General features: G+C 37.6%; 1 protein-coding gene and 1 long non-coding RNA gene across 6 annotated transcripts in view; one reads left to right on the top strand and one right to left on the bottom strand.

Annotated features, from left to right (window-relative positions):
* Positions 1–24436, top strand: part of VPS13B (vacuolar protein sorting 13 homolog B) — a 626989-nt gene that overhangs the window by 555656 nt on the left and 46897 nt on the right. For all 5 annotated transcript variants that reach the window (XM_064476933.1, XM_064476934.1, XM_064476932.1 and 2 more), the window contains exons 44-49: positions 12563–12718; positions 21613–21876; positions 22554–22637; positions 22815–22990; positions 23412–23582; positions 23940–24141. In XM_064476933.1, the coding sequence (XP_064333003.1) occupies positions 12563–12718; positions 21613–21876; positions 22554–22637; positions 22815–22990; positions 23412–23582; positions 23940–24141 (1053 nt within the window). The remainder of the gene's footprint in view (positions 1–12562; positions 12719–21612; positions 21877–22553; positions 22638–22814; positions 22991–23411; positions 23583–23939; positions 24142–24436) is intronic.
* On the bottom strand, positions 1021–13189 carry LOC105090543 (uncharacterized). Its single transcript, XR_837271.3, has 3 exons — positions 13001–13189; positions 9553–9720; positions 1021–1252 (listed from the first exon to the last, which is right to left on the bottom strand). It is a non-coding gene; the product is annotated as an uncharacterized LOC105090543 (long non-coding RNA).

The following is a 24436-nucleotide window of genomic DNA, read 5'->3' as shown; positions in this document are numbered from 1 at the left end:
CTCAGACTCTCTGATAAGGCTGTAGTCAAGACATTCACTGGAACTGCAGTCCTTTAAAGGCTTGACGGGGCTGGAGGATCCATTTCCAAAATGGCTCCCTCATATGGTTCTTGGCAGGAGGCCTCAGCTCATTGCTGCAAGGATCTCTCCAAAGGCTGCCTTGAGTATTCTCATGACATAGCAGCTGACTTCCCCCGGATCAAGTTATCCAAGATAGAACAAGCCAAAAGCCACAGTGTTCCTTACGACCTAGGCTGAGGAGTTATTCATTGTTGTTTAAGTAATATCCTGGTGGTTACCCAGGTCAGTCCTATTTAGTGTGGGAGTGGACTACCCAAAGGCACAAATAGAAGGAAGCAAGGATCACTGGGGCTGTCTTGGAGGTGGGCTGCCATAAGGACTAGTAGTAGAATTTAGGGGTTAGGCTGAGGAATGGGATCCATTGAAGAGGAACAGGAGAAAGAAGGAAAATCAAGATGTGGTAGGAGGACTGGGACATAATGGTGTGCTAAAAGCCAAGAAAGGAGAATGTCTACTAGGATAGGATTATCAGTGTTGCCAGATGCCATAAGCAGATTGAGTGAAGCAAGGACTGAAGAGACCATTGTATTGGGCACTTGAGAGGTCACTGATAGCTCAAGGAAGGCATTTCCAGTGGCAGGATAGGGATAGAAGTCAGACTGAAGTGAGTTGAAAAATGAATGGGAGGTGAGGAAATGGGGAGAATGAGCATAAGTTTTTTTTTTTTTTTTTTTTTTTTTTTACTCTGGATTGGGTGTTAGCTAGAGAAAGCCGCAGGGTCAAGCAAGGGTTTTAAGTGGTAGTAACTTGGGCATGTCCGCATATGAGAAGAAATAAATAGCAGATAGGTTGGTGATGTAGAAGGCAGGAAGAATGATTAATGGCATGAGGTCTCAGAAGGGGAGAAGAGAAAGAATCCAGATCACCAGTAGGACTGATGCTGGATGGAAAGAGGCTTATACCAGATATCTACCACTGCTTAACAAACCACCCCAAAAGTTAGTGGCTTAAAATAGTTTATTAGCACATAAGTCTGTTGGTCAGAAATCTAGATGCACTTAGTTAGGAAGTCAGTTCTTCTGCTGATCTCAGCTGGGCTCACTTGTGAGGCTGCAGTCAGCTGGAGGGACAGCCAGGGCTGGGTGGTCCATGGTGGCCTCGCCTGCATTTTTGGTACTTGGCAGTCTGTTGGCCAGGGTTCTCTTCCATGTGGCCTCTCCTGCAGACTAGCCTAGACAGGAGAGCAAAAGCAAAAACTGCAAAGCCTATTGACCTAAGCTCAGAGCTCTCACCGTATCTGCTGCCACATTCTACTAGGCAGAGAAAGTCACAAGGTTAGGGCAGGGCCAAAGAGTAAGGAACAAGATGTTAACCTCTTGATGAGAGTTGCTCAGAGAATGTGTGGTAATTAGCAACTTACCACAAAAACCTCCTCCTGCTTTGAAATAGGAGAGAGAGAATGAGGACGAGTGTGTGTATAGATGTGGTTTGTAGCGAGTATTTGCTGAAAGGAAAAAGGTGGGGGCAGTAGGAGGGTTTTATAAAAGTGATTTTCCACAATATCTAACCCTGAGTCTCACTCATAATCAGCATTTGATAAATGTTCACTGAATAAATAAATGTTGAGCTGTCTCATAATGTTTCTGACATTTCTCAAGAACATAGATTTAAACGCTTAATTTAACAATATGGAAATTATGAACAGTATTCTTTGTGTCATGTTGGAAGCTTTTGTGTATATTCTACAGACACATGAAAAGAGGTCCTCTAATTTCAAAATGTATGCTTTAGTATACTGTCAGTGCAATTAGACGCTTAAGTAAGAGTAGCTCCTGGTCTCCCTCACCTCCACCCCTTTGACCTCCCAGTGGCCTCTCATGGAAACTATTATAAAATAGTAAAATGCTGCAGGAGGGGATTAGCAGTAAACTTCAACTGAGACCAACTTTCAGGCCCACATGCATGTCCAACTCCACCTACTTGTGTTTAACTCTGAAAAGGTTTTATTGTTTATCATAAACTAAAAGTACATTGTACAATTGACCAAGTATTATTGATTTAAAGTAGATATTATTGCAAGTTAAATTTGTCTTATATTGTCTCTTTCTCTAATCATGGAACTAGATCCCCAGAAACCTGCAGTGTCACCCTTACTGTTGGGTAGGGCACAGCTGTCTGCATCTAGCAATTCCATCTGGGGAGGAAGGATTGTATGCCTTTGCTCCCCAGTGGCAGTAACAAGCTTCTTTTTATTGTTGCTGACATTAAAATAGCTGAAATCAACAGTGAGGTAAACACTTCTTGGGACCATCTGGCAAGGATTGTAATCCAAAATATTCTGTAAGCACTGACCCCATTTGAGTACCCGAGACCTACCGTCCAGTCACCATCAAATACATTTTTATTTCAGTTTCAAGCAGTAATTGAAAGAGCAAAATAGTAGACTGTAGACCCAGTCTCTTCACCTAGCTCTTTTAAATTCTCTTAAATATTTGTAGTTTCTTGAGAGATCCCAGGAAACTATATTCTCTGAGGGAGATTATAGGGCCTAGTTGAAGTCACCAGTAAATGGGGCCCTAACAGTTTGGTCATTAAGTATTTAGTGAATAGAACATATTTGGAATTTGTTCAGTTTCTGTTGGGAAATACATTCACTCTATTTAAATGAGAGGCAGAAGTTTGGGATTGAGTTTTCTTTTTCCTGTATGTTTCGAAGTTTGTGAAAGTGTTTTCCAATATGACCTAGTTAAGACTTCTAAAGTCTTTCACAAGCAATGGCAAGGATAGAATTGTGATAGGACACTGTATCCAGTCCCAGGGCTGATTCCTGGACTTTTCTACAAGCTTGCATGAAAGCGAACGACTGGGGATTATTTCAGCTGCGAAGCACCCAGAGGAATGGCTGCTGGTGCTGCTAATGGTCTCTCTGTCCCTTCTCTGGCAATAAATTTCAGACACTGAAAATATAGCTTTGGAGGAAAATGTACTGAGGATTCCTTAAGATTTTTACAAGACACTCAAAGGCTTTTCACAAGCTAGTGCTCTGCAAATGTGAATTCTTGGTGTCTAAACATAAAGGTACTTGACTGAACTAATTTTAAATGTGAATTTTAATACAGAGTGCTTGGAGAAAGGAAATGCAGCTGGACCATTAAAACATGGTATTTTGCCATTTTTAAGTAATGGGAAATACTGATTAAGAATGTTACAAAGATTTCAGCATACATAATGTGATCGTGTTTAATCATAGCCTATTACCACAAGTCTGTGTGACAAAAGCGTTAACTCTGTTAAAGACAGTGGCGCACCTATTATGCTGTGGCACTTCTTAATTATTTCCATGCTGAACAGGATATTGAAGGGCTTATTATCTAAAGGTCAGAATAATGCCCAAGACATGGCCAAGCCCAATGAGCGTCAGATGCATGGAATGTTGGATGACTTCATAGTTATGAAATTATTTCATTTCTCATGATAATTCCTGACTTGCCAAGTTAGTGAATTTTAAGAACTCTGAGAGCAGATTTTAAGATAAATGTGAAATAATCCATACTTTTGGAGTCAGGGACTTCCCTTCAGGCATTAGTTCACATTTGACTTGCTTGACTTACACTTGGGGATAAAATGAGTTAGGGCAAGGTCTTAGATACCACATTCCCTCACTGGGAAAGAAAACCAACTTGCACAACTTTGGCTGGCTCATGTTTCTTGTTATACAGGCACTGAGAAGCAGCGGTTGCCATGAAATACTTTATTTAACCTTTACAAAAATGTTTTCTTAGTATGGCAAGGCAGTTTAGTTAAAGGAAAATAAATAACTAAAAATTTTGGATTTCTTTTATATCCATCTGTTGACTTCTTTTTTTGCTAATTAAAAATTAGGGTTAACAATCATAATTGTCTGAATTGCCATGATGACTAAAAATCAATTACAGACTGCATGAAACTACTTGGTCTTTTCTTAGGACACGTGTTGGCATGCCTTCTATTTTCTGTTAAACTAAATTTTGTTGAATGATGAATGTTACATTTAAGAACAATTTAAAAGAAAAATTTTATTCAAATGTGGGTTAGGTTTCTCTATTGCATATATTTGTATTTAGTCAAAGTTAATTTTCAAACAAAAAATACCTGACAATTTGGCTCAGAATCTCAGAACATTAATCTAAATCTGAATGACTATCAAATGATATCTCCAGCTTCTTATCTTTCTGGCTTCCATTTCTCAGCTTACCTTAAAATATTCTTTATTATTTCCATCCGACATATTCTTATCTTTTCCACTGAAGAGTTGGGTTCAACCAAGAGCATGATGACCATTCACTATCATTCTGTCAAGAAAATCTGTCTACACAACACCAGAATCTCCTGGCTGTTAGTGCTACTCAACTAAGCAATTAAAGTTCTTATTTATTTAATTATTTAAAAATAAAGTGTGAATTAGTTCATATTTTATACATAGACCATCCTGTTCTGTACACACACATACACATACATAACAAATTTCCTGAATTTTCACTTTTCAACCCCTTATGGCAGTAGCATCAAGGGTGAACAGCCTCAAAGACTCTCACAATTCTGGATGTAAGGCCGCTATTAGCATCACAGCTCATGTTTTTTAAGTCATATATCATTTAAACATAGGGAAGCCCACACCCTTTAGAAACATGAAAACAACAGATACGTGTAATGTTGAAATGGCCTCTTTAAAACAAGCCTATACATCATTTCATGCTTTTTTTTTTTTTACTGTGTACATTATATCTGATTCCATGATTAATGTGTTCCTAAAAAGTTATGTGTAAAATTAAAAATTTTAAATATAAGAGAATTTGCTCAGTAAACCTTTTTGCAAAGAAAAATTGTGAAGTAAATTACTTTTCCCTAATTTAGATACTTTAGGTAACTTTTTAGCAAAGAATACCCATTTAAGCATCTTATTGTTTCATAGATAATGTATAAATTTAAAGTGCCACTACTCTTCACCCTACTTTTTCTTTTTTTAACTTATTTTTCTCATAAGTATGTAAGTTTTAGTCAAAGATTGAACAGAGACTAAAGCCCAAACACTGAAAAACCATAAATAAATTCTTGAACTCAGTTTATAGTTATTTATGAAAAATTTTTTTAGTTTTTAAAAAGATTCTATAACTTGATTGTAGATCTATTGGAACATTGATTAAGCCTTAATGTTTGCTAAAAATGTGTGATATTTGATATCCTATTTACTCATGGAAATTCAAATGATGTGAACTATAATTTCCTTTGTTCACAGCTGCTGTTTTTGTTGTTTGTTTTTTTCCTGACTCTTTCTTCATCTGTTTATCTTGTGATGACTACTCATAAAATACAGTGGGCTGCTACTAGAATCTGTTGTTTCCTGGGAGCTACTATCTCTGATTAGAAATAGAAAGACCAGGGAGATAGTGAATAGTATATTATTTCAAACAACCCAACAGCTGTCACTTACTGTGTTTCAGTGTCTTTAATGTTGCAGTCCCTGGTGTTTACTGATGATTGATGCTCTGAGGGGAAGTGACAGTTCCTGATCTAAGAGTTCACTGCCTCTTCAACCTCCCTTTCTCTACCACTCTCTCTCAGGCAACTCCTCTTACTAACTCTCAACTCTCCTCATCGCCAAGAATCTACAAACATGCCTCTTGGCTTCCCAAGAGCAAGATCTGACCTCCTGAAATAATGATACTTGTTCTGGTATGACTCTTTCCTTTCCAGGATCAAAATGCAGTGGCTCCATTTGGATTATAGTCAAAGCTACTGGAGGAATAGCTTTGATGAGTTCATAATATAAAGTTTATTTTCCAAGTTACGTTGACAAGAAGTATGACAAGTTATTTGAACAAATGTTTTGAAGCCATAGTTTGCTACTTTTTTCACTTGTCTTTGTTTGTAATGCAATCAGTATGTTTTGGAGACATTAATTTTGTACAGAAAGAACTACTCCAAGTTAGGCCTTCACCTTTGTTTATTAGAAAATAGTGATCTTGTATGCCTTTTTATTCTATTTCAATGTGTCTTTTTTTTCATGTTACTTCTTTGGATAAGTAAAATATTTCAGTCTCTAGTCAATCTTTTATTTCCCCAAGCATAATACCTCTGGAGTCCTACAACAGTTTTTTCCTTCCTTTCATAAATTTTTACAGTATAATTTTTCTTGTTAGATATCTCTCCACTGTATCGTGAGAATCTTCTGTGTGTCTGCCTCACTTGTGTCCGTATCTGCCATGTGTAGTACAGTTAGTTGGCTCATGGTAAACATTAAATAGATGTAGATCCTGGAAATATTTGCTAAGTTGAAAAAAAACTATTGCCCTAGGGAAAAAACTCAAATAATTACATTAAACTGCTCCAAGAATCATGTTAATAAGTATTACAGCAAGCCAGACCCTGTGTGAGGAGCTGTGGTAGAGCCTGCAAAGATGAACCGAGGATCGTGTCACCCTTTTAGCAAAGTGCCGGCAGAGCAGGTGGGGAGGCTGTGACACTGACCAGGACCAATGAGGAGACTTCATGCAGGAAGCCGAAAATGAGTTTTTAAAATAGGCATGTATAATTCCTTTTTACTTAAAATGCAGGCTCTGTATGCTTTCTATTAGACATTTTTTCATTTTAATAACATTAATTTTTATCTGATTGCAAAGTAATACATATTTATAGCATGAAATTTGGAAATTACACAAAAGCACACAAACACACAAACAAAAAGGAAACTTAAAACACATAACCCCACCACCCCAAGATAACCACTGTTAGCATTTGGGTATATTTCTAGCCATTTTCTCCCTTAGAAACAGGCATATATACTTTTTTGTTCATTTTACAAAAATGGGACATAGACTGCACATATCTTTTTGTAATGTGCTTTTTTCCAGTTAACCTTTTGCTAAGTAATATTATTAACATTTTTTCATGCTGTAATTTTCTTCAGTGGCTTGAGAGGATTCTACAAGGAACTAGATTCAATATCTTATAATAAATAACCTGTAAGAATATGAAAAAGAATATATACAACTGAATCAATATGCTGTACATTTGAACCTAACACAACATTGTAAGGGAGCTATACTTCAATTTAAAAGAAGAGGAGAGGCTCTGAGTAAGCACACTTCTCAGTAAAGTAAGTTCAAATCTTATACCTTGCCCTCCTCAGTGCTGTGGCCCTAGGCAGGTCACACAGCCTCTCTGTCACTCAGCTTGTTTTTTCATCTGTAAAGTAAAAGTATCTGCATGTAAGATCGTTTTAAGGAATGAATAAGAAAATATATATAAAAAGTACTCAGCCCAGTGCTTGACACAAAGTATGTGTCTAATAAATGATAGCTATTATTGTTTTTGATTATATTTTATTTGACCAATTTCCTAGTAATACCAACTTTCCATTATTAAAACAATCCTGGAATACATGTAGGTGAATCTTTGTGCGTATGTATAATTATTGTATTAGGATAAATTCTTATTTAGAATTGATGTCAGTGAGTATCTGAAACTAGATTTTTGATACAAGGGTAACCCCTCCAGCTACAGTTTTCATTCTAACCAACACTGAGTGCGTGTGCCAGGGTTCCCTGTTTTGCAAGTGGTTGTTTTATGCCAATTGCACAGAATTTGTGGCCTTCACTGAGTTCAAACAGTCTTGAGGGAAAACCCACAAGCCTCAAAATTTGTGTGATGATGCCTGTGTTATGACAGTGAAGCCTCCATTGTATCACCTCCTGAAAGGTGGATTTGGAAAGCTTTCTTTTTCTTTCTCCTCTTTCTTCCAGATTACACTGCATCAAAGAGTCCAAGTTGTTCTACCAGAAAAAAAGGATTCAATTTGATTTATTTCCACTTTATCATTCTTTTAGGTGTGAGATTATGTTCTATAAATGTAAAAGGGTATGTAGGGTCCTAAGAATTTTGGTGTTGAATCAGGGTGACACCAAGCATTAGCCATTGTCTAGAAATTTTCCTGCTTGGCTTTTAGCATTATTTCAGATACTCTGAGTATCCTGAAATTCAACTGCCTTAAAAAAACAATTATGAGCTACAGATTTCATTTTGTTTTTATGTTAGTTTATTGGTGTGAAATGTACTGTCAGTCCCACATATGCATTCTAAATAAGCAGTTAACTTTGATCAGTTTAATTTGACCTGTAGCTTTTCATTAGTTAGACCAATAATTTTTAAAATATTTTAACTTAACTTTCACTCATGTTGCTCACCTAGTAGATCATTTGAGGTCTGCTTTGTGATGTAATATCAATATTGCAATGTCTGAATTAATGATCTAAGGGATTACAGTGACTTGTAGTTTAATCTAGTATCATTATCCACCTGAAGTGAATCTCTTGTATTGAAAGGTCATTCATAATCGGAGTTGTTTCTAAATATTTTGATTTGATTCTCATTTTATGATATTTATGCATAAATATTGCCACTAAAATTTCTGAATATCTACTTTGAGTTATTTTTCAATAATCTTGATTCATTTATTCAACAAAGATTTTTATTGAATGCTTACTATGCACTAGGCTCTTGGTACATAGAGATAAGTTTAGAAGTTTAAAAAATAAATATGCTTAAGCTTTAATATATATACTAACATACATTATATATTATATATGTTTATTTTATATACACATCTATGCAGTAGCTTATTTCACTTGGATTTCACATTAATTTTTTAGAACTCCTGAAATGTCTTAAAAGACTACAGTGGATTAGGGAAATATTTTGAAGTTACTTAGATTTTCAGTTTCTTTTTAGAACATTATATATTACTGAATAGTAAGTTATTGTAAAATGTAAAAAATATTAAAGTGAATCTGGAGACAAATTTTCAATTTCTGATTAGATAGAAATCATCTTGATAATAGTTTTAAAATGAATAGTGAAATAAAGTTCACAGAAAAGTATCTAGTACCTTCTTTATATTTAAGAGATAATTAAATTTTTTTTTCTTAACTATCCCCTTTCTCTTTCTCTTCCTTGGTGTACCCTATTCTCCTGGATTTCATCTTGTTTTTCTTTCCTCTGTAATCCGTGGAATCCTCCCTTTAGATGTAACTGTGGGTGGTCCTGAGAGCTCAACCCTCAATCCCCTGATCAGTAATTCAGTCTTAAGTTTTACTTTGTATTGAAAAACGTGAGTGAGAAGTTCTGTGTTCCCATTTGAGGCCTTCGGTGGAAAAACTACGAATTTAATCTGGCTGCCAGTGCAGTGCAGCAGGGTTGGGGGTGGGGTGATCTGCTGCAGCCCCTTGAGCCCTTCCATTGAGTGTGGCCGCTGTACAGGCTGCCTTATACTTAGTTTCAGTTCCCACTGAAAAGTTCAAACAAGAGTGGATCCTATTTGCCTTTTTTTCCAATGGAAAATACTAGACACTGGCTAAGTAGGCCACAGAGAATGAGAAGTTCTGAATAGAAAAGGTGGTGAAGGAAGTGAGTCAGTGAGGGAAACTTAATTAAAAAAAAAAAAAAAAAAAGAAGGGAAAGAAAATTTCCAAGTCGATGAGAGAACATTAAAGATACCTTGTGCTCTAGGCAAAACGGAGGGTGATATCTCGCTAAGCCCGTTGGCTTTTTTTCTCACGTGTTTCTGGCCCACGCTGCCCCTCGTTCTGTGACCGTTGTCCTCACGTCTGCACTCCGCTCTCAGCATCCTTCAGCACATGGTGCATCTATACAGAAGGCTGATTCCTGAATACAGCACAGCTTCCTTAGCTTAGTAAATCAGTGCTGGCCACAATCTCTATCCACTGTCTGACCTTATCCTTCAGTCTTTTTTACATGTTCCCTTTTCTCCGGCCAGTTGAGACTATTAACTTTGCCCAGGCAGACCTTCTGACTTCACCTGTCGGAGTGTGCCTTTGGCCTGGAAATGACTGCCATCTTTACCAGTTGAAATCCTACCCTAACTCTAAGACCCAGATGCTTCAGGGAGCCCTCCTAATCACAGCAGTCTACACCAGCCCTCCCTTCTCTAACTCCTGTATCAGTTTGTACTTCTTCTAATGCCTCATGTTAGTTATTTGTGCATGCCTTATTTTCCCTGTAAAATTTTAAGCTCCTTGTGGGACAAAGAACAAAGCTCTTCTCTTTATTTCCCCCACAGTTCCTAACATATTGCCTTCCTTATAGTATCTGAGTAAGAAAAATGTATTGGATGATTGATAGAAGTCTCATAGAATTAGGCAGTCTAACATAAATTTCAAATTTTTATGCCTGATTTTATAGTTTCCTAGATTTAGAAGTAAAAATAGATACATGAGTATATGTTATTAAATGGAGACTTTTCAGTGCCTATAGCAGTGAAATTTAGTGAGTTGGTCCAACAAGAACGGAACTTCCCACCCTCAGTTGAAGTCCATGGGTATCTGAGCCCCGCAGTCTAGTGCCCAAATCAGTCACACCATGGGAAGGAGGACTAAAGTCTCCTCTGGGTCTTTTTGTAGATTTTCTCTCTTAGGAATGTCATTCCTTTCCTAATAAATTATATACATCTAATCGCCAATGATATTTAGATGCTTTTTAACTGTAGACCAAACATTACAGATACTCTACTGGTGATGCATGTGGGTAGAAATGTCATGTTTTTCTCCCACTTAACTTTTCTGTGTGAACTAACTCCAAATATATCTGAATTTTCATAATTCAAGGAAAATATACGTGCCAACAATTTGAGAACAAATAGCTGCCAAGCGAAACCTGACAGCATATTCCTTGGTGACATTCAGTCATTAAAAGCTGTGGACACAAAGTGAGCAGCTACATAAAACTGAGCTCATCTGCAAATGTGAACACTCCTCAATTAAATTTACATTGTGTACACTAAAACTTTCTTTAGAGGCTATGGAATTTTCAGGAAAAATACAGCTGGACTTGACCTTAAGTACCTTGCTTCATTATTCTTTTTTTGTCATTTCCAGCTACTAGTCTCTCCAAAGAAAACAGCTTTCTTGTTTCTTTTAGTTTTGTGTGTACCCTGAGCTTTATTCCCAATTGCTGCTAAAAAAAAAAAAAAACTGAAATGGTTCCAAACACTGCTATTGTTTTCCTTTTTTTTTTCTGTAACTAATATTTAAACATCAAAGATACTCTGGTACTTTTATGTTGTAGAGTGCATATAAAACCAAATTTTTCCTAAAGGTTTTTTTTTTTTTTCTGCCGTCCAGGATTTTTTTTTTTTTTAGCTGTTAGACTTCTTTTTTAAAAGTCATCTGAATGGTAGCCTTTTGATTTCAAAAGATCACTAGCAGTTATATGGAGGAAGAACTGAAGTGAGGCCATATTAAAAACGGGGAGATGAGTTAGGAGGTTTTTTTTTTTATGTATTTTATTAAGATACTTAAAAACAAAAAAAAGTCCTCTCTTAATTTTCCACCAAAAGTCATATTATGATGACCAGTGACCTTGGGAAATTTTCAAATTAAAGCACTTTAAAAGAGGTTCTCCTAATGCTAAAACTTAAAAAAAAAATCTTTTCATCAAAAACTTTTATTATGGTGGCAATTTCCATGTAAATCCTCAATGTATTTATTTCAAGAGCCTATTATGATAGTTCTTATAGAATTTTTTAAAAGTTTACTCATTCTGTTAATTGGGAAAATGTTTCATGTGATTAGCCTTTGGCTAGCTCTTGTAAAAAAAAATTATATATGATATGAAAGAAAATATTAATTTTGTATATCATCTAAATGTTTTTCCTAAAATATCAGTTTTATTTCTTTAGACTCAGTAATCATATAGCACATTGCTTATTTTCATTTAAACATGTACCCTAAAGAAGCAGTAATTATTGTTGTTTTGGAATACTTGTTCAGTTAAACTGATTTCCTTAATTGCAGTTAGTGGGTAGGAGTAGAAATAGAAAATATTTGCTGACCGTGAAAGGAATCTAAATTTTACCAACATATGAATGTGGATCAGGAGACTCAATTGGTAAAAGTTACAATAGACACACACTAGAAAAAATAGAACAAAGACATTTTCTCACACATTCAAAATGTTAAAGGTATTTCTCATTTGATACATGTGATCTCATAAGGAGAATATATTAAATGAACTGTATCCTCAAATTGCTTTTGTGTTCTTTCTCAAGAGAAAAAATAAGGAATGGCAATTTAGGGTCAAAAATAATGCCACAAACCAAATTTAGCTTTAATTACTGTCTAGCCGTAAGAAGGAATAAACTATCAGCCAAGACCAAGGTTCTTTGATCTCACATTTCAGCCTTCTTGTCTTCCAGATGAATGAAATGGTCTTTCCTCAAATGTTCACCAGGCCTTTTACCATTTGATAGGACAATTATTTTTAAGAAGGTTTAAAATGTGATCTGGAAAACCACATTGACTCTATGTGGCATATTTGCTATTCTTAGCCTGGTTGAATAAGCTGGAAGTGGATGAATAATGCAGGTTAGAAAGAAAACAGATGCTAGATATTACAAATAGGAAGGTTTTCCAGCAATGAGACTTTCATTTTAGGACTAGATTTTCGTTGGCACTTTTGGCATTATGACAATTATTGTTTTTCTCTCCAGCTGTTACACATCTGCATTGAAGGCTGGGGCAATTGGCGCTGGTCAGAGCCCTTCAGTGTGGACCATGCTGGGATGTTTATTAGAACTATTCAGTACAAGGGTCGTACTGCTTCGCTCATCATCAAGGTCCAGCAACTCAGTGGAGTACAAAAACAGGTGAGTTCCTTTCTGTTCATGACCCAGATGACTCTTAATTATTTGGTGTAATTAATGGAAGGGAAACGTAAAGAAATGAAAATAATCACTTAAAAAAATCACAGGACTGAGCCGAGTTATGCCTACCACTCCCCTGCACATGAGCCCTTAAAAAGTGCTGGTTGATGATCGTGATGATGATGGTGGCTTCATCCCCCTTGTCCCAAGCCTTTTACAAGAGCTGCTAACGAGCAGTAAAATTTACTGATTTTCATTTCACCTCTTCTCCCTGTCACCACCTACCTTCTGGTGGAGGTGCTAATGAGCTGTGAAATGGCCAGAGGGTCTTTATGGAGAAGAAAAAAGAAGCGAAGGATGGTGAGGACTCTGGATAATCCAACAGTGGATAACCAGGAGTTGATTCTCATACGTGCAAAAATAATCTGCAAGGTGTTGTGATAGTCTCCCGCGACAGAGCGGGCCTGAGTCTCCAGCAAGCTTTCTTTTCCTAGGAGTTAATATTAACTGCAGTAAAAATTCACTGCAGTCTAACTGTTGGCATATAAAACCTCAGCTCTCAGCACATATTTTTACGTATTTTATAAAACTTCCTTTTGGCTGTTTTTGAAGTTCTAAGACTGCAAAGGGGGGAGAAAAGTATCTGACACTTTTTTGTGTTCTTAAGATGTGATAATGTGGTTTTAAAAGATGTTTTTCAAGCGTGGAGCATATGACAAGAGTAGAAAGAAAAAAAGGAAGTATTAAAATCTGAAAACTGGCTTCACTGCACACATAGTAACTGGATTTGTCATAAGAGTTTTAACATATACATCTGCATCTGGACTGTAACAGTGGATCCAGAGCTTATGTGAACTGGGAACATGACAGACACAGCATTGGGTCCCTAGAAAAGGAAAAAGGGAGCTTTTCATATTGGGCATCAGAGGCTCCTCCATTGCTGTATGCCGGGGGGCAGGCAGGAAGCAGCTGGTGAGGGCAACAGTAGGGCCCATACCATATACATTCTTGGTCTGCACCTAGTCAAGGAGCTGGACTTCGGGGTCTCATTTTTGTGGGCAACAGAAGTGAAAAGAACACTAGCAGAGGAGTCTCAGAAAGGGAGCATGGAAGAGTCTTCCCAATCACCCAACCACTCCTCCTAATGTTTGTTGATTCCCCACTGTAGGACGGGGTAAAAAGCACTAAGTATGTGACACAGTCTTCACTCTTTAACTGAAAACTTACAGAAACCCAACAATGCATACAGCAGACAGTAAGTGTGAGGGAATTTAGAGGTTTCACTAAGAAGACGGCTTGAGCTGGGCTTCGGAAAACATGTAGAATTTGGATTAAGAGTCGCAGTCGGCAGTGTGGGATAAACAAAGATACGCATATGGGACAAATGGGTCTTACCCAAGGACTCTTGAGGAGACCAGCCTAGGTAGTGTGGGCTTTGAGCTGGGAAGTCATAAGAATAAGAAGTGTCACTCCCACCTGCCCTCAGAGCTCTCTTATGTGGACAGGCTCCCAACAAATACCTGCCCAATACATACCGGTTTTCTGAACCTGTCATTCACGGTCTCTCAAGAATGCCTCTCTACCCTCCCGTTCACCAGTGTGCCTGAGAAACGGTCACTCAGCATCCACTTGAATACTCCAAATGATGAGAGTCTCATTCTCTCCCATGGCAGCCCTTTCCATTGTCCGTTACTTCCAGCTATTCATGAAGTTCTTTCCTAATTTTGAGCCAAAAGCTGTCCCCATTCAGCCAGTGTTCACCATTCCTCAGAACTTGTGAGGCATACCCAGGAGGCACACAACTTGTTACCTCTCCTCTGTACTAGGGCCCTCCAAAAACAGGGGAAGATTTAGCGTATTTCCCCTTAGTTTCTTTCCCTCTAGGCTAGTGGTTTTCAAATTTGAGCATTGATCAGAATCCCCTGGAGGACTTGTTAAAACTGATTGCTGAGTCCCACCCTCAGCATTCCAGACTCAGTAGGTCTTGGGTTTAGCATGACAAGGTGTATTTCTAACAAGTTCTCAGGTGCTTTGTCTACCACGGCTCTTGTTTACAGCTTCCCAATTCATTCAGGTCTTTGGCATGTGGTTGCTAGAACGTTTACCAGTAAATCAGTGGAATGGCAGGGTCCTTCCTGGCCCACTGTCATAACCCATTAAATTTTAGTGCACTTACAATAATATTCCCAGGCGCAAGTAATGCTAGTTGGACTTTTTTGTGTTTCTATATTAATGCCTCATCTTGCCACCAATATTATCTGTTTTCAAGAAATGGTATTAAACTTCAGGGATAAATTAATATATACAGTGTACCTGAGCAGATAACTATTACAACAGTATACCGTAAGTCAAAAAAGTTAGTTGTGAAAAATCCATTTTTTTTAAATTCTCACAAAATTTTACGTACTTTTTTTTTCTGGTCACAAAAGATTTCTCAGCCCTAGTACTTATTACCTATATGACCTTAGGCAAATGCCTTAACATTTCTATACTTCATATTCCTTTTATAAAAGAAATTACCCAATAAATATTAGTTCACAAAGTTATTTTTATATTAATTATTACAAAATATATCTGGAAACACAGAAAAGTCTTATGAAGAAAGTAAAAATCACCCATAAATCTACCACTCAAAAAATATATTCTGTTATTACTTTAGTGTATTTTTTCTGCTCTTTTTTTCGGTGCTGATAATTTTTTAACCAACGTGAGATCTGATTGTAATTACATTTTTCAACTCATTTTTTCATTTGACAGTATATAATGCTTATTTTCTCAGATTATCTAGAATTCTCGAGTTATCCCTTTAATGGTTGCATAATGATTTATCATATGGCATATCAAATCATATCTAGACATTTCCTTGTTGTTGGACTTTTAGTTAATTTTCAATTGGTCACTATAATAAATCCTTAAATAACTATCTTTGTATATTAATATATGACCAAATTTCTGAGTCTGTCCTTAAAATAATTGCTATAAAATTTAATTACCTGAGCAAAAGAGTATGAATGTTTTTGTGGTGCTTGATGCACATTCCCAAACTAAAAACATGTACTTTATTCCTTAGACAAAATTCTTTGTTTTGTCTTACCAGAGTCTTGTTGGGCTATACTAAGCTTTTAAATAGCTCAATGTATATTTGTCCTTAAACTTCTGCTGATTTCCTGAATTTTTCAAACCATTAGCATTTTGTAAAATCTTAAATGTTTATAAGAAGTGTTCAAATCAGAACCGAGGAAAAATTTCCATACATTGGAAGTTGAAGGAATCCTTGTAATCACTCTCGCTGTTAATGTCATCACTGTAGATTTTAACACATCTGGTGCCAAATTACATTTCAAGACTTTTCCAAATGTTATTTGTACTGTTAAATGGTCATAATCCTTTTCTGTGGGGAATGCCTCTCACACCTTTCTCTGCTTCTACCTTGCTTATAATAAATACTCTTAAAAAAAAAAAAAGTCGAATCTAGCCAGGCAGGAAAGGACTATATGGAGAGCAATAACAGAGGCATAATCCTCACTCCCAGAGCACTTACCTCTTTGAAGGGAAGTGTCTTCTTCTCCTACAGGAACTGGGAAAGTCCATTTTACGTTCCCACAGTCATGGGAGGCAGATATGCACGTAACTTATATTTTGAGTTTTAGCACTTCTTATCATCAGATGAAATTGAGCTCTGCATTAGGACCATTTTTAAAACTGAGCAGAGCAGGGAAAAGTGGAACAAAGAAACAGCAATTCACTTAACCTAGAAGGAAGCAAATGGAAAATGGTTCATCAGGAACTCGGGTAATACGAGGTTCAGCAGAGCACCCCTGCCAACCTCAAACCAACTGTTCATGTGTCAGTGTTGTGAAAATGCTTCCTAGACGGTGTTTTTCAGCCTCTCATCTCTCTCTCTTTCCCCCTCTCTGTCTCTGTCTCTCTTTCTTTCTCTCTCTCTCCCTCTCTCTCCCTCTCTCTCTCTCACACACACACACAGGTAAAAATATATTATTTCTTTTTAAATTGGATTTTTTTTTAATGCTCAGGGTAGATTAACTAACATTCAGATTAGCTGTAGTGAAGTTACATCAGAGACCCAGGATTTCTGCAATTGGCCTGGTTAGGAAGGAAGATGAGGAACCAAGCTTCCAGAAGAGGTTCGTGGATTCCTGCCTCCCTTACGACTTGGCTTCTCTCCTTCTGCCGACTTGGGCCTGGAAATTTGCAATAAACCGCAGCTGCCTAACTACCAATCCCCATTCGGGGAGCTGAGCGTGTGCAGCTCCCTGATGTACCTTAACCACGTCAATATGCCACTGGACAACAGAGAACTGGCTAAGGCTTGTTTGAACACTGGCATTTGGTTATCTGTACATCTCTCATTTCCCCAGTTGAGTGAAAACTGACCACTGTAAAGTTTCTCAGGAACTCTGTACGTTACACAACTACTTAGGTACACGTATTTGTGTCCATGTTTTCCATCCCTTCATTGAGGAAAGCTTTGCCCCTCTAAAAACTTAAATGTACATATGAATGTATGCATATATATAGATACATATTTGTATCTTTATACATGCACTTTTAATCATGGTTCAGATATCATTTTCCAGTGCATCTGGTACTCTGGAGTTATTCTTTAATATCACTATTCTTCTTGGCACTGATCTAATAAGAGTTCTGAAACCTGCTAAGTAAAATCATATGTGGAAATCTTCAATACACATCTTTGTGGCTTTGGGGAAAGAGGAGAATAAGTGTGAAACCTGGAAATGTGTATTAAAGAGAAAGCCGACATTAAAAAAAAATTAAGAAGCTGTCTTCAACTGATGAATTAGTCTTGAAATTCTAACCATAATTTTCAGAATAACGGCATTGTAAGTGTTGCCACTCTGAAGAAAAGCAGACATGGCTCTCACTGAACCCTATGTGGGAGCAGCCATGAAGACCCCACTCCAAGGAGTCGCCATTTTGGATTTTCCTTCATCCAAGCAGCCTTCCCTCCCTGGCCACTTTTAAGGGTTTTTCTTTTTATCAAATTTGAAAGCCTATTTAATAGGCTTTTTAGTTGAAAATGAAACTATAAAAACCGACCAAGAGGATCTTTGTCTTTAAACAAAGTGAGTCCCAGATGGTTGTGGAGATTCTGTGGTTTCTGTGAGAGACAGCCAAATTCTCTCCTAAATCACATGGGGCTCAAAGGTTCTGAGCAAAGGCAGTGAGCACACATTGCCAGGCCTGGGCACATCCAGAAGAAGAACCAAGTCACATACTGCCCCAACTTTCAACTGTTTACTCGAAGTTAGGCAGCACTGTGGCACCATAAGGCTTCTCATGGTGTCTAGCAGCCCCTAGTATTTGCTCAAGAAAATGTGGGACTCATAGTTCAATGGAATTCTGTGTTTGTTATTTTGAAAACATTGTTTTAAAAGATAATAATGGCCAGGGGACCTAGGGGAAATGTAACAGTTAAGCACAGCTTGGTTTTTACAGATGTGTTCCTTCTAAAGAAAAGTCAAAGGAATAGGTAGTTAGAAAATAAATGTTTAAGAAAGTACTAAACCTCACTATTCAAATAATGCTAGTCAACAACATGACCTTAGTTTTTGGTCTATTAATCTAGCAGACTTGTTTTGGGTGAGTAATAATTCATTCATAAATACTTAGTTACATTTATTTGTGTTAAATAATAGTTTTGTTTAAAATGATGGTTACAGAGTATTCCTAGCGACGTGGGAAAATGTATCACTTAGGATGCTTTCAGCGTGAAGTTACAGAATAGGGTTCTTAATCTTCTTAGCAAGTTAATGAGGCAGATACTGTTATGTTCCTATTGTGTAAGTATTATCTCATGTAACCAGAAGGAAGAAGGCAGGTTCAGTGTCGTTTAGTTAATTAAGCAACTCAGTGCAGTGTCTGCTTCTCTGCTGTTCTCTTGAATTTGTCTTCCTGGTCTCAGGATGGTTGCATAAGCTTTGACTATCCTCTCATAACATCTTTCACGGCGGAGAAAAGGAGGGCTTTCTCTTCTCAAATTGTCACGCTTGTTATCAAGGAGTGAAATCTTTCCTAGAACATTTTTACCAGTTTTCCTTTTTTATGTTATTAACCAAAACAAAGTTCCATGCTCGCCTCTAAACTCATCATTGACAAAAAGGGAATATAATGAGCAGGACTGGCCTGAACCAGTTCTGGTGCAGCTCTGGGGGCTGGGGGAGGTGGCCACCTGCCCTGGTGCTATGCTGCTTTTTGAGACCTAAACCAAGTTGGGGATTTTAATAGCAAGGGGAAAGGGGAGACCAGCTTTGTGGAATGGAACCAGTGGTTTTGGCCACATTTACCTTATGATGGGCAGCCTTTATTCTCCTTTTTTTGTGTGTGGTTTCTATGTTTTATTAATTAGTAGAGATTAATTTTTTGAAATATGGAACATCATGGTGATTATCAACACAGACTCTGAGCCAATCTGTGTAATATCAGGCAAGTTATTCAGAATCTCTGTGCCGCTCCTTTTTCTTATTAAGATGAAGAGTCATTGTAGCACCTGTTTTATGTGGTTGCTGTGAGAATAAAAGAGATAATTTGTGAAAATGCTTTGTGTTAGGGTTCTCCAAAGAGACAGAACCAATAGGATGTGTGTGTGTGTGTGTACATATGAATGCACATAGAGAAGGAAAGGGACGGATGTATTATAAATTGGCTCACATAATTATGGAGGCTGCACAGTCCCACGGTCTGCCGTCTGCAGGTTGGAGAACCAGAAGAGCTGATGTGATGTGTAGTTTCGGTCCAAGAGCCAGCAGACCAGTTTACCAAGAAGGGCTGATGTTTCAGTCCACGTCCAAAGGCTGGGAAAGATCAGCTCAAGCAATCAGGCAGGTGAAGTTCCTTCCCACTCAGACTCTTTGTTCTTTCAGGTCTTTGATTGATGGCATGAAGCCCGCCCATGCTAGGGAGAGTCTACCAATTCAAATATTAATCTCACCTATAAACACCTTCCCAGACACACCCAGCATGGTGTTTAACCAGTTGCACACCCTGTAACCCATTCAAGTTAACCCATTAAAGTAACCATCATATCCTTAGACCAGTAAATATGCTATATTTGTATATTACTTATTACTATTTTATAACCTGGGAAAATATTACAAACAAGGAAATCCAGTATGTGAAAGTTCTGCCTTCATATAGGAGAATGATTTGCTTTCTAAAAAGCACTCACTACATAAGAATAAATTTTGCATTATCTTTTCAATTTCCACCAATTGAAGAGAGATTTTTTTTTAATACAGATATATTGTGTCCTTTTTTAATTTTTAGTTTTATTTTTTGGGGAGAGGGAGTTACTAGTTTTGTTTTGTTTTATTTTAACAGAGGTACTGGGGATTGAACCCAGGACCTTGTGCATGCTAGACACACACTCTACCACTGAGCTATGCCCTCCCCCTAAAAAGATATTTCTTAAGGCCTACTCTGAACTATACGCTTAGCTGGATGTAAATTTGAATAATCCATGGGTTTAATGGATAATTCTGTGTGTTTTATAAAGATAAATGATTCCACAGTATAGGAAAAACCTGAGTAAGATAAAATATAATTAGACTTCTGAGTTAAAAGTGGTTTGTATTATCTGTTTATGCAGAGATCTTGTATTGCATATGAGTACAATAAACCCTTGGGAATCAGCCTCGGGGGATGGACTGATCACAACTGTTATCTCAGCTATGAGAACTGAAGTCTTGTTCTCAGTCCCCATCCTTTGTGCCTGCTGCCTTGTTGGATACCACTGACCACCACTTCCTGTTGGTCTCTTCTCTCATGACTTCAGCAACACTGCTTTCTCCTGATTCACCTCCACAAAGAAGGAAATCCAGTATATGAAAGTTCTCTCTTCACATTACAGAAGGATTTGCTTTCTCAAAGCATTCACTGCATAAGAATAAATTTTGCATCATCCTTTCAATTTCTACCAGTGGAAGAGATATTTCTCCTGCTTTCTCTTCCTTTCACACTTCTTCTCTAGCCCTCACTCTGCTTCTCACCTTGGGTCTGCCCTGAAAGTGTTGGTCAGTTGCTGGGTTTGAGCCTCCACCCTCTTTTCCAGATAAAGAGTCTGTGCAAAGCTTTGATTTCCGAGATCTTTTATCTCCAGCCCCACCTTCACTCTCAAGTACATGACCAGCATTTCTAGCTGGACATGGATCCTGCCTACCTGTCTGTGCTTTGAATACCTCAAACAACATAACCAAAGCAAAATCCTTTCCCTCCTTCCAAGCCTCTTTTTCTTCTTGAACTCTCTAAATAAGCTAATGGCTTCATTTTCTTTGCATTAAAATCAACATCATTTACTCTGAGCAGTTATATACAGGCATGCCATGTTTTATTGCACTTTGCTTTATTGCACTTTGCAGATACTGCATTTTTACACATTGAAAGTTTTTGGCAACCCTGCATCAAGCAAGTCTGTTGGAGCCATTTTTCCAACAGTGTTTGCTCACTTCAGGTCTCTGTGTTACATTTTGCTAATTCTCAAAATATTTCAAACATTTTCATTTCTTATATTTGTTATGGTGTCTGTGATCACTGATCTTTGATATTACTATTGCAAAAAGATTATAGTCCACTGAAGACTCAGATGATGGTTAGCATTTTTTAGCACAAAAAAATTTTAATTAAGATATATACATTTTTTTAGACAATGCTTTGCACACCATCTATTATAGTATAGTGTAAATATAACTTTTATATGCTCTGGGAAACCAAAAAATTCATGTAACTCCCTTTATTGCAATATTTGCTTTATTGCAGTGACCTGGAACCAAACCCTCAATGTCTCCAAGGTTTGCCTGTATCTCCAGTTCATGGAATCTAGATTGATGAAGTCTCATTGATTGATTGATTGTCTTTTCCAGATTATCATCTGTGGAAGACAGATCATCTGTAGTTACTTGTCTCAAAGTATAGAACTAAAAGTTGTTCAGCATTACATTGGTCAAGATGGACAAGCTGTGGTTCGAGAACATTTTGATTGCCTCACAGCCAAACAGAAACTGCCTTCATACATCCTAGAAAACAGTGAACTGACTGAGTTGTGTGTGAAGGCCAAAGGAGATGAAGACTGGTCGAGAGACGTGTGCCTGGAATCCAAGGACCCTGAGTATAGCATTGTCATTCAGGTATGAGAAGTAATACAATCTAAAATAGAGCAGGTTTAAAATGTAAAATTTCTCATTATGCTCTTTATTCAGTGCAGCATTTAATTTATTAAGAAGGGATCTCTACAGAAGAGGGGATGCCTGAAATAATAAAAAATCACTTTGAATATTACTGCTCAAACTTTTTCCTCCCTATCCCACAACAACACATTTATATCAGTTCCCATAGTTCTCATGGCCAAGACTCTACCCCTCCCAGATGGAGATGAGTTATATCTTGAAAAAGATTCTGATGCACCAGGGCTTTGTGGGGGTGGGAGGGCATAAAAGGTGTCCTCCCCATGTGAGAATCTTTGTGGTGATCTGCTACTTTTTTTAGCTCTCTCTCAGTCTCCACCATCATCACTTTCATTCCCATAAAGGACAAGTCCTGTCTTTCGTTCTCCCACTCATGCTTGTATCAGCCTCTCTGCATACGAATCCCTTCATCTTTCTGGAAGGAATTGGCCCCATTGACTCACTGCACATTCACTTGATGCCATAATGAAGTCTGCTTTTCCTTAGTTATTCTTTAATGGCTTTTTTCTGTAACTTTAAACTTTTTTCATCCTGCACGCTGATATCATATCTATGCCTTATTTTGATTAATTAGTGAACCATGTAGTATTTAATAGGATTCTTTTCTATCTCATATGCAGGTGCCATCTTCAAACAGTTCCATTATTTATGTTTGGTGCACAGTTTTGACTTTAGAACCCAATTCTCAAGTGCAACAGCGAATGGTGAGTGCTTTCCAATCCTAAAATATGGTATATGACTCTGACCTTTCCTGTTCTGAAATAAATTAAGGTCAGAGTGACCCAGGGAAGAGATTTATTACAAGTTTGTTTCAGCATCAAACAGCTGGAATACTGCAACAAAGCAAATATGAAAGTTGTTCTGTCCTTTTATTTTTATAGATTGTGTTCAGCCCTCTTTTTATCATGAGGAGTCATCTTCCAGACCCCATTATCATACATTTGGAGAAAAGGAGTCTGGGATTGAGTGAAACACAAATTATTCCAGGAAAAGGACAGGAAAAACCACTGCAAAACATAGAACCTGACCTTGTACATCACCTGACATTTCAAGCAAGGTACTGGAAAAGTCCTTACGTTTTCCTAAAGGAGAGTCAGTCAAAAAATAACCTTGTCCTATTGAGGGGGAAAGGGAGGATGGAGTTTTTTTGTATGATTCCTTATCTTATAAGAAGATTATTGTAAAATTGCCCTGCCTAGTGTTCTCTTACTCTCGTCTGTACATTAAGATAAAATTCAGCCCCTTTAGAAATAAATAAGAATGATCAGAAAATTTAATTGACACATAATTTCTGTAGTGGAATAAAAAAATGAACAGAGATCTCACCCCAGCACTGGGGAGGAAAGGCCATGGCCCAGATCATCCCAAAACTGTGTCATCACCCCTAAATCACCAAACATTGACTCAGTCTCACAAAAGGAAGCATTGGTTTGTAATGCATCTAATACTCATTCTTGTTTATTCTCTCCATTTCCTAGAGAAGAAGATGACCCTTCACATTGTGCTGTTCCCATTTCAACATCTCTCATTAAGCAAATAGCCACCAAGATACACCCTGGAGGCACACTTAATCAGATCCTTGATGAATTCTACGGGCCAGAAAAGTCCCTTCAACCTGTGTGGCCCTATAATAAAAAGGACGCTGACAGGTAATGTTCTCCAGTGCTGTTTTTCTACAAACATTTCCCAATCTTAAGAAATAAATGACCATTCACAAAAATGTTAGATACCATAAAAATGTTTTCAAAAAGATGTTTGCACGTATGTGTCAGATTCTGACCTTTTATCACCTGGTAGATACGTTTTGTAGACTGCTTCTTTCCTAACCTGGAGCGTAATTGCATGAAAAGTTCCTTTCTCCAGGATGCAAACGCAGCATAGCATTGCATGACTCTGGTGTGAAGTGTCATACTGGAGCGTCGTGTGTCTGGAATTCTTAAATATGTTTCATGAATCCTGAAGTCATCGCGTTTCATTGTGTCTCTTGGATGTGGTGTTTGGTACAGGAACGAACAGCTGAGTCAGTGGGACAGCCCGATGCGAGTGAGGCTGTCAGCCTGGAAGCCGTATGTGAGGACCTTGTTGATAGAGCTGCTCCCCTGGGCCCTGCTCATCAATCAGTCCACGTGGGACCTCTGGCTGTTTGAAGGAGAGAAGATTGTTCTGCAGGTTCCTGCTGGCAAAATTATTATCCCCCCTAATTTTCAGGTACTGTAACTTTTTTTTTTTAACTAATATGAATTCTTGTCTTTCAACAACCAGCTTTTATTCTGAGGTTACATTTATGTTCTTAACAGAATGAATCAGTTGTGGAAAACTGTCCGCCTAGATGCATGTGTAAGGGGTATGGAATGTTCTCTGATATTCAGAGATATTTCGTATGTTTTTTTTTTCTTCCCATCAGCAGTATTCATGCTTGAGTTATCATTAAATTTGATGACTTTACTAGTTACAGGCTTATTTCCATTGTGTACAGAATGTTTGACAAGTATTCTGGCCTACT

Source organism: Camelus dromedarius, chromosome 20 (genome assembly GCF_036321535.1).
Source record: "Camelus dromedarius isolate mCamDro1 chromosome 20, mCamDro1.pat, whole genome shotgun sequence".
NCBI classification, from domain to species: Eukaryota; Metazoa; Chordata; class Mammalia; order Artiodactyla; family Camelidae; genus Camelus; species Camelus dromedarius.
This window is presented reverse-complemented; position numbering and strand designations above follow the sequence as displayed.